This window comes from Arachis hypogaea, chromosome 13 (genome assembly GCF_003086295.3).
Source record: "Arachis hypogaea cultivar Tifrunner chromosome 13, arahy.Tifrunner.gnm2.J5K5, whole genome shotgun sequence".
NCBI lineage: Eukaryota > Viridiplantae > Streptophyta > Magnoliopsida > Fabales > Fabaceae > Arachis > Arachis hypogaea.
Window position 1 is genome coordinate 21,176,704 of NC_092048.1, and position 10,395 is coordinate 21,187,098.

The 10,395-nt window shown below is 33.2% G+C and overlaps 1 protein-coding gene across 3 annotated transcripts; it reads right to left on the reverse strand.

Annotated features, from left to right (window-relative positions):
* Positions 1-2,128: 2,128 nt before the first annotated feature.
* Positions 2,129-9,690, reverse strand: LOC112737625 (protein STRUBBELIG-RECEPTOR FAMILY 3). Of its 3 annotated transcripts, XM_025787597.3 has the most exons (18): positions 9,514-9,680; positions 9,205-9,275; positions 8,762-9,022; positions 7,964-8,093; positions 7,782-7,853; positions 7,546-7,611; positions 7,393-7,464; positions 7,220-7,291; positions 7,047-7,118; positions 6,891-6,956; positions 6,722-6,787; positions 5,549-5,979; positions 4,968-5,419; positions 4,350-4,621; positions 3,643-3,781; positions 3,312-3,448; positions 3,073-3,229; positions 2,129-2,722 (listed from the first exon to the last, which is right to left on the reverse strand). In XM_025787597.3, the coding sequence occupies exons 3-18, from the start codon at positions 8,883-8,885 to the stop codon at positions 2,624-2,626; spliced, it is 2,427 nt and encodes an 808-aa protein (XP_025643382.1). In that variant the 5' UTR covers positions 8,886-9,022; positions 9,205-9,275; positions 9,514-9,680; the 3' UTR covers positions 2,129-2,623. The 3 variants fall into 3 exon arrangements, with proteins under 3 accessions (XP_025643382.1, XP_025643383.1, XP_025643381.1); XM_025787598.3 differs by lacking the exon at positions 9,205-9,275 and having other exon boundaries at positions 9,514-9,690; XM_025787596.3 differs by lacking the exon at positions 9,514-9,680 and having other exon boundaries at positions 9,205-9,494.
* Between the last annotated feature and the right edge of the window lie 705 nt (positions 9,691-10,395).

Here is a 10,395-nt window from a genome sequence, read left to right on the forward strand (position 1 = left end):
CTTTCGCCTCCTCTTCCTTTTTTTTTTCTTCTTCTTCAACAAAATTATTGAGTATAAAAATTTTGGTGTATACTACAAAAATTTTGTAATAACCAACGTAAATTTTTTAAGAATTACAAATCCAAAATATTGACTCACGCAAATATCAAAACAACAATAGTAAAAATAATTTCTAAGTTGTATAATAGAATTATTGAGCACATAAATTTTTATATATCAGTTTAAGAATTTTATTATCTATAAACTTTTATATGTGTGAATCACTACTAAGCTTTATTAATTTTTGAATTGTTTAGAAGGAGGTTTGGATATTTTTTTTATCACTCTAGTTACTTAGTATAAAGGATTGAGATTTAGTTTTTGTTACTTCTATTTTTGTGTTATGTACAAAACTTTGTATGTTATATTAATAAATTTATTTGTTTTTTAACAAAAATTTGTGTGTTTTTTTCATCATTTATTTATTTTTTATTTTTTTTTCTTGTTTCATCTTCTTATACTTTTTCTTATTTTATCTGCTCAAAAAGAATAAAAACAAGAAAAATAAAATAAAATAATTAAACAAAGAAAAAAAAGAAATTAAAAAAACTATAATAACAAGAGAAGGAGGAGATAGAAATAAAAAAAGGCTCAACAACAGCAGGAATACAAGAAGAAAGACGAGTTATATAACGAAGAAAATCTTATATATGTACGCAAGAAATTAGGTGATATAACGTACTTATCACATGCTTCTATATTTTCTATAAAATGACTGGTTCAGATTCAAATTCCTTCAAGTTCTTTCCTACTAAAATTTGTATAAATTATAAACTATCAACATTTTCGCCCTTGAGAACAATCTAAAAGTCACCATAAACAAGTACTCAATGATTTATATTTTTCTGGGCCAGTTTAATTAATTGGTGTTTATGGCTATGGACCTATCAATTCTGATTTAGAAGAAACGTCACGTAGACATTCTTTATCTGAAGATTTGATTTCTGTCAAAACATTGTATAAACCATCAGCCACGTTTGTTATGATGGTGAAATCTATAATGTGTGAGTACCCACCAAACCTAAAAAGTGCCCACCAGCATTGTATTTATTGGAATAATAACTAATCATTTTAGAAAACATAATTTCCATTGTCATTGTAAGTGATTTATAAGAGTTTCAAATACTCAACTAAAATATTCTTCATTAACCACGAGAAATTTTTAAGGCTCGTTTAATAATTTTTAAAGAAAATTTTCAGAAATTTTTTTTTTTTCTGTTTCTTATCAGTTTTTTAAATAATAAGGATTCAATTTATGTGAATTGATAGTTAAACATATCAAGTCTGATCAGCAAAAACTACCTTTTTCTAACATCCACTTCTTAAATAATTGAATAATTGTGTGTGTATATAATTGAATTGAATAATTGTGTGCGTATATATAAACAACTAAAATTTTGCTTTTTACAAAAATAACCCTTGCTTTCTTCACAAATCTTGGAAACTAAAGGCAGTGAAAATAAGGTGATAATTTTTATACTTACTAATATTCATTATTAAGAGTAAAAAGTGTTAAATATAGATTAAGATTTTTTAAAATGAAAAAATTAATAAAATAATAAAAATAAGAAATTAATCACTCTTAAATTAAAATAATATAACACATATTTCATAAGAATTATAAATTCAACAATGTTTAACTCCTTATTTTATTACTTAATTAACTTTCTCATTGTAGAGGATCTAAACTCAAATAAAATAACAAACATTTTCCAAAAATCAAGCACTTGCTTTTCTTCAAATCAATTTTATACCCACTCCCCCCGGCGCCAACACCCCCCTCCCCCCTCTTTTTTTTTTTTTTTGTGTCTCTTGTTTTCCCAATGGAAATTGAATATTTCACAATGCAAAATAAATTTGTAACTAAGCACAACCAACAAAGTTGGATGCTGAAACTCAAATGCAGTTTAAACATGCTATAAGCCAAGACCCCAAAAAGAAAAAAGAAAAAAAAAAAAAAACCATGCCATAAGCAATTAAGCATTGTTCTCATATATGGTAATGACTGGCTAATTGGAGGGCGCCTCAAGCTGACACTTAGTATCAAAGTTGTCTTATAATAAAACCAAAAGGTAGAACAAACAGCAACTTAAAACAAAAAAACCGACTACTAGATGCTGCTTTTTTATATAGGTTACAAAGAACAATATCATTATTAGAAAATTATTACAATGATGCTTAATGATTTGGTACAATTGAATATCAAAATTCCATTATCAATGTACACATAAAAAAAGGATGCACAACTTTGACCTACATTACACTTTTAAGAATTTGGAAACAACTACCAAACAAATGGGTGGGGTTAGCACACTAAGCACAACACTAAAACACTAAAAAGGTTTCAATGAACTATGGAATATCATGTATATATGAATATGACCACACATGTGAGGAGTGTTTGTGACTGAATTTCTGAGGCTTTTGGAATGTGAATGTTGAATAGGTTAGCATGGAAGAAATGGAACATGGAGGCATCTAATTGAGCCATCCATATATGACATGTATATTATTAATACCTTATATTTGGCAGGTAAATGTAAATCTTTGCACATGAATTCAAGATCAAACATCACTACCATTCTCATATTTCATCTGATTCACTTTGCTGGGACTCCTTCCTGATCATGTTCAATAAGTACAAGACGACCTCTGACATTGCAGGCCTAAATTCTGGCTCCGACTGCATAAGATACAATTAGTGTCAGAAATTAACTCCAAAAGTCGACGATGATGAATAAGTCCAAGGGTTCCTTTCATTTCAATGAACTTATACTAAGAAAATGGTAAGAAATTACAGGGGGTTAAATAAGTTTTTGGCTTTATAAAATTCATGATTTTTTTATTTGATCTTGGTCCTCGCAATTTTGTTTATACTACATGACATGGCAAGTTAAATGGAGAATATCTTGTTAGACCAAAACCACAAATTAAGAATTTTTCCAGGATAAAAACTTATTTAACCCAAAATTAAAAGATCATTGAAACGAATAAGTTATTTTTTGTACAAGTTCAGATTGAACAATCGCTCACCTGAAGGCATCGAGAAATAATGTCTGCGAAATTTGATAATGATTTGGTGGGGTACTCTCCACTCAAAGAAGGATCAACCATGCTTGACAATGCATCAATATCATGGAGTTGGGGAACTGCCCATCTGACCAGAAACTGCTCCCCTCGAGGTCGCTTCCTGTTCAAGGTGATAGACTGTTGGTAACAATTTAACCACACAAAAAGCAAAAACTGTTGCTCAAATACTTATGAGTCCTCACCTGTCATGGGACTGACGGCCAGTCAAAAGTTCTAACATAACTACTCCAAAGCTGTAAACATCACTTTGGTATGTGTAAACTCCTGAGTCAAATTCCGGAGCTCCATAGCCATAAGCTGTTAGCAGTTGTCCGGATAGCTGACAAGGAATGGAACATTATCATTCAAATTGTTATAAACTTACACAGTATATGTTGACATAGTTCTTTTATGATATGCTATAATTTGAACATTAGGCACTGCTAAATACATATATGGGTAGATTAAACCAATTTGTATAGCTGTTCCTTCAAAATGTTGAAAGCATAGTTTCAATATCAAATAATCGCTTACCTGACTGACAGATCCTGAAGCTATTAATGGAGCCAACCCACAATCAGATACACGCACTGATAGGTCATCGTCAAGAAGAATGTTAGCAGACTTGAAATTTCTGTGAATCACAGCTGGCATACATTGCTCATGCAAATACCTTGTCAGAAGACGAGGAAACATTAGATATCTCATCCAGATCATCAAATATTGTGTCTTCAAGTATGTTAAATCAAGGAAAGACTTTCCCATGCCTCAACTTCCAATTATCTTTTTGCATATGCTTCATTTGGTTTTCAGAAAGATCCTAGAACTCTCTAACTTGATTTGATAAGAAATTCATTGTTAGAAAAAGCCATCATTCTTGGCCCAGCAACCAACAGCTTAACCTTTAGGGTTGAATTGGTTTTGGAAAAATATTTAACTATCCAAATCTTTCACACAGAAAATAAAGCATAATGTGGTAAGTATTATGAGTAACCATGACATTTTAATTTAGCATTTAGCAATTGAACATTGGAAGTACTAGAAAAGGTGAAATAAAGCTACAACATTAATTACCATGACTATAGCAAAATAATATCAACATTGAATGAATTCTCCAAGGAAAAATTATTTTTTAGGCAGGATAAACCAGATTTGTGAAAGTAAAAGATCTGAACATGTTATAAGCTAAAACCAAGCTTGAGCAATTTTTCTCCTAAAAACATAATGGTAACTTGACTTACTCTAGGGCCCTAGCCGCCCCAAGTGCTATCCGGATGCGAGCATTCCATGAGAGTCTTGTTTTGAATTCATCCTCTGAGTGAAGTGCCTCATAGAGTGATCCATTACTGCAATACTCATATATCAGAAGCCTTTGACCATGCTCCGAACAGTACCCAATAAGCTCGACGATATTTACATGTCGTATTCTATCAATGCCATTCACTAATTCAAGAAAATCCTCCTCCTTCTGGTGATCACAAACTCTCTTTTCAAGCTTCTTCACAGCAAGTACCTACAATTCATAATAAGATGTTCTCATTGTACCCAAAACAAAGGAAAGGAAAAAGATCAAGTGTCAAAATAAGAATCCAATCAAGGCATCAAACTCAGATTGTTTTATCAGGGTAAAGAGAAACCAATATGCAGCATTAAGCCATTTATCTTGTCATTCTGAGAACATCTTGGCAGAATATGAAAAGCAAAAGAGAAAAGGGCCTAGCTAAGCAAAATAATTAAATAAAACATGTTAAAATAGCTTCAGAGTTTTTCAAAAATCACAGAACAAGTGGAGATACAAGCAACTATAGATTTTCGTCAGTAATTCTGTATAAATGCAACTGATGAGAAAACAGTCTTACCTTCCCATTAGGAAGCTCTGCCCTATACACAGTGCCCAGCATGCCACCTCCTATAAGATTTTCTTGAGAGAAACTATTTGTATATTGTTGAAGGGATGCAATACTAAAAAATTTTGCAAAAGTGGGAGGAGGAACTGAACGTATTGGGGAACGAATTGGAGAACGTATTGGGGATTTATTGACATTAGTCCCTCTGTTGAATGTGGTCGGCTCAACAACCACCCTGTCAGTAGTTGGAGGAGGAGGAGGTGGTGGCGGTGGAGGGGGAGGAGGAGGTGGTGGAGGGGGAGGTGGCGGCGGAGGAGGAGGAGGCATGGAATAGACATCGATTGTACTCATGTCTATTGAAGTCATTCTTTGCATATTTTTATCTTGCTCATCTTGAGTCTTTGGAATGGCCGCCAGTGCCCTGGTTTCCACATGGTGATCCTCTTTCGGTCTTCGAATATCCCCTATTGATTGTTAAAAGAGATTAATATTATTTACAAAGTTAAATGATTAAAGTGTAGATCCATAAAATGAAAGGTGATGTTAGAATTCAGATAATATATTAGATGATAGACCAAAGGTATGTCATTTGCCTTTCTCTGTTTGACTAGGCGGTGGGACCAAAGCCCCATGATCCCTAGAATGTGGTCTGTCACCTCCACCTCCATATGCACCAATTTGATGTCTCTTGGACCTTCTGTCGTCCCGCTCCCTTCTGGCACATCTTGGCAAAAAGAGAATGAGTGCTAGTAACAATATAATGAATCCCAAAATGCTACCAATAACTATCCAAACCACCCTTTTGGTGTGTTTTTTCGATTTCCCAGAACTTGATTCCTTAGCTGCAGTTGGTCCATCAGCTTGTTTAGGAGGTCCACGTCCGGAAGATGGCGTTCCAGAAGATGGTGTTCCGGAAGCTGGTGTTTTAGGAACCGGTGTTCCTGGTGGTGCAGCCACTGGGGAACGAGGTGGAGAAGTAGCTGGTGCAGTAGAGTTAACAACATTGAATGGGTTTCCAGCTTGTCTGCATAATAAGAATCGTCTTTAGTTACTGAAGCTACAAAATTATAGGTATACATTATTCAAATTTCAGATGTGATAAAACTCAATAACACAAAACACACGGAAACTTCAAACAAGGAATGACCAATTCTGAGTTTTCCCAATAGCCACAAAATACAACCTAAAATTATACCTTATGTCCTGTAATTGCCTATAGGACATATCTAGTGACCACCTCTTTAAATGTAGCTCACATTACCATTGTCCTTCTCTTGCTAAGTACTACTATCCTTCCATTCCAATCGTAAACAAAACAATAACCATAAGTTTCAATTACCATTATTCTTGTACAACAAGCAACCATATGTAATTCCTAGATCATAAATTGATTGAGGCGTCAATTTGAATGCAAAGGTGTACCTTATATAAATAAAAAGTTACTATCACAGACTGGAATTTAATTTTCATAATTTGGCTCTGGAGGCATAATATCCTAAATCATACAAGTAATTTCTTTTCCCTTTTTTTGACCAGAGTCTAGAGATGTCAAAGCATGGTTTAGTCTCTCTCAAGCTTATCTATTTGTCAATTTTCCCCCCTTAATTGGAACATTTACATCTTGAATTAATGGGAACCATATAAAATTTCAAGACTAATATAGTCTTAAACACAAGTTCCACGTCCATGTTCACATTTTTCTAACTCTAGTAATCATCATATTTATCCATAAAGAAGAAAAACAGTTGAATCCTAGAGACTTTCACCTGAAGTTAGGGATGCTCAGCAACTTCGGAGGTATTGGACCAGCAAACTGATTGTTCGAAACATCCCTGCTCAAAACATGTCAGAATGGCACAAATATAACAAATAATCAAACCATGCAAAAATTAAAAAGACCCAATAACTTAAATGAGACATGGTTTAGAGAAGTACAAATTTTTAAGAGGAAGGTCTTGTAAAACATCAAGAGTCCCGGAGAGTTGATTATTCTGCAAGTTTCTGCCAACAATTTCATAGTCAGTTTGCTTGATAAAGAGAATAAAAGTTCATATTTATGACCTTACAAAGAAAAAAGAAAAGAATACTAACAGTGTGGTCACTGATGACAAATTTCCCATTGACGGAGGCAATTCCCCACTCAAATTATTATTAGATAAATCTCTGCAAAACATATAGTGGCTCAATTAAACATGTTTCATGTACAATGAAGAAAGAATTATCATGGAAATTGTTTACATATGTTAGCTAAGATGTGACCATACAAGTTGATCAACAGCGGAAGTGACTGGAATGCATCTGGTATTTCTCCACTTAAATGATTCTCGTTAAGAGACCTGAAAGGAGAAAATAAAATATGATTTTGACAAACTTGCATGAAATTTATCATTGCCTACAACACAAATTGAATACAAAATGGGAGAAGCAACAAGCTTACATGTCTGTCAGTCCAGTCAATGAGGATAAAGAGGCCGGAATACTTCCGGTGAACTGGTTGGCCGAAAGAAAACTGCAACCACAAACCATTATGTCCATTAGAACAATATATGATGGAAAGGGCCTAGTATTAGAGAGCTAGATTATTACATACAAGTTTCTCAGTGTAACTGGCAAATTGGATGGAATACTTCCCCCAATATTGTTGTTGCTTAGATCACTGTTCAAGGTAAAAAAAAATGACGAATAAAGACAATGCAGGAAAATCTTATACGCACGGTAAGAAGGATGAAAGCTGCAATTCGTGAACTGAGGAAAAGGCAATATAGTCACAGTCTCACAGGCGCACACGCAAGATTAAGATTATCGGGAGATTAAGATTATAATTACATTACTGAGATGGAAACGAAATTCGCCAGATTATCGCCTAGTTCTCCTTGCAAGTTTGCGGCATTCAGAACTCTGTCATAAGCAAGATGACAAGAATTTTTACATTTTACAAGTGCCTACTTCAGTAGATATCAATTAAACAACTGGATAGGAAGAATCATGCAGAAGAGATAACAACATACATCTTTTGTATGAATGTACCATTACATTGAACTCCTTGCCACCCTTGTCCACATGGATCTCCCCCACTAGATGACCACAGGGGGATAGGAGGAGATCCCAATGCAACATGTAAGCTATTAATTGCAGCAACTGATACAATCAGAAAAGTTTAGAGCTCATAGAGACCACACATGAATGAATTATTAATAAACAATCAAGAATATGTCGAAAGTATCAATTCATAGTTTCACACTGCTCTCATTCACAGCCGCAGTCCAGCAAACCCTCCATATATTGGTCAAAATAAACAGCATAAAATTTCAATGCACAAACGTTCAATGGCAAACCAATTCAAGAAAATCAAGGTTGAGCACAACAAGAAAGTTAAGCAAATAATGAACCGAGCACCGGAGCACAAAGCATAATAGTACTTCAAATTTTGCAAGTGAGATAAGTTACCGACCTCTATGCATCACTGTAGACTAGCAAATAATCTTCAACCATCATTCACTCTAAGGTTACCAAACTCTCAAGTTAAATCTTACAAATTTACAAGTCTAGCATCCCCAGTTTGAGTTTACTAGTTGAGTTTAACAATTCAAGTTTACCTAAGCAAGTTTCGATGAACTCCCGAGTTCGGCAACCTTGATTGATACACACACAATATAATATCTTAAAAAATATGTCCTAGAAGACTTCAACAACAGCTACCTACCACACTCTTGTGACCAAAGAATCTGAATTCAATAACCCCTCATCCACCAGAGTATATGAAAAATGTGGTCAGCAGGACAGGAAAAATGAAGAGAAGAACTTACCGTCAGTGGGATCAGTGTCTGCACTTGAAAACTGAAGTGTGCAGATCAACAAGAATCCCAATAAAACTTCTCCATAGATCTTCATCACTCTCTTGACCACAAAATCAGATCTCTTCCAACCCATTCTTGATCCAAAGCTCAACCTTATAATTCAGAGCACTCCCTCTCTTATACACAAACACAATTATAAAACCATCCTCCCAGATTGAAGAACCAAGTCCACAACAAGCTCCAACACAATCACCTGATCCTACAAGAACTCTGCAAAAAACAAAAAACATCCAATACACCAAAAAAAATCACATCCATGATTGAAAACACACATAAACACAACACTACAAGACAAATTTGCACAAGTTGATTTTTCCAATAATAATAATAATAATAATAAGAAGAAGAAGAAGAAGAAGAAGAAGAAGAAGAAGAATGAAATGAGGTTCTACTTGTGGAGATAGTGAATAGCAGAAGAAGGTTGGCAAAAATGCTGAGAACAATTTGAGTTGATTAGTGATAACTGAGCAAAGAAGTAACAATTAGAGAAAGCTCAAGTGAAGAAGATATAATAAACGTTGCGTCAAAGATTCAAAAGGTGAAAGAAAGAAAGAAAGAAAGAAAGAGCAACAGTAATAACAGGGAACGGGAGCACACATTGCATTGCATTGTTAAAAAAGAAAAAGAAAATGAGAATCTCATCATAATAAAATAAATAAGAATAAAAAGAAAAAAAATAATTGGTTAATTAAAACCCTAACCTTTGTAAAAAGAAGGAACTGGAAACAAAGAAGAGAAAAAGGGACAAAGGCAAATTTGTAAAGGCACAGCAACAATGACTAAGGTTTGTGTCTGAAACTCTCTCTCTAATAAGCATAAAGAAAAGAGGTGGTGGTGTTGTAAGAGTGTGTGTGTGTGTGTGTTTGTGTGCAAGTCATACATATCTTACTCTGTAAAGTCTTTTTAATTTTGGTGACAAATTTGACTCTCTCACGCTCCGTACTGGCGCGTGCACTCCACTTGCTTCTGCTTTGGATTTGTCTGTTCCCACTCACATGCTAATTTTAGTCGCGGAGTCCATGAGGCTCTGTATTTTGTCGTTTGCAAACTGCTAGTTCTAAAATAAATAAATAAATAAATAAAAGAAATACTTATTTTGCTATATATTTTATTTCAACTTGAAGGGACCATAAATAGGTTGGTTGATTCTTAAATTTATAGTATTGATAAAGAGAAATGTCAAAGATTATTAAAATTTATTATTTTTTATTATTATTTAATTGTTTTTAGTTTAATTTTGTAGTTTAGTAATTCAAATTTTATTCTATATTTTTAAATATTAATAATTAATTTATGACTAAAAATAATAAATTTTAATGATCTTTTAATATTTTTTAATTTATAGAAGGAAAAGACTTGTATATATTTATTTTTATATAAAATTAATATTTAAAAATTATTAAATAATTTAATAAATTTAATTAAATTATTATGTAATACTTTTTAATTATTAATTTTATATAAAAATAATTATATTTAAATTTCTACTTTTATGAAAATATAGAGTTGTGGGAGTTTTATAATGAAAATTCAACATAGCATAATTAAAAGAGGATTAATGGCTGGACATGAACAATAAAGAA

What these genes read in the sequence shown, in the direction of transcription:
- LOC112737625 (XM_025787598.3), bottom strand. Translation starts at nt 8,885, where the DNA reads ATGGGTTGGAAGAGATCTGATTTTGTGGTCAAGAGAGTGATGAAGATC. An exon ending in GGCCGTCAGTCCCATGACAG is followed by an intron (nt 3,230 to 3,311) that starts GTGAGGACTCAT and finishes CACCTTGAACAG; the next exon opens with GAAGCGACCTCGAGGGGAGC. An exon ending in TTATTTCTCGATGCCTTCAG is followed by an intron (nt 2,723 to 3,072) that starts GTGAGCGATTGT and finishes TATCTTATGCAG; the next exon opens with TCGGAGCCAGAATTTAGGCC.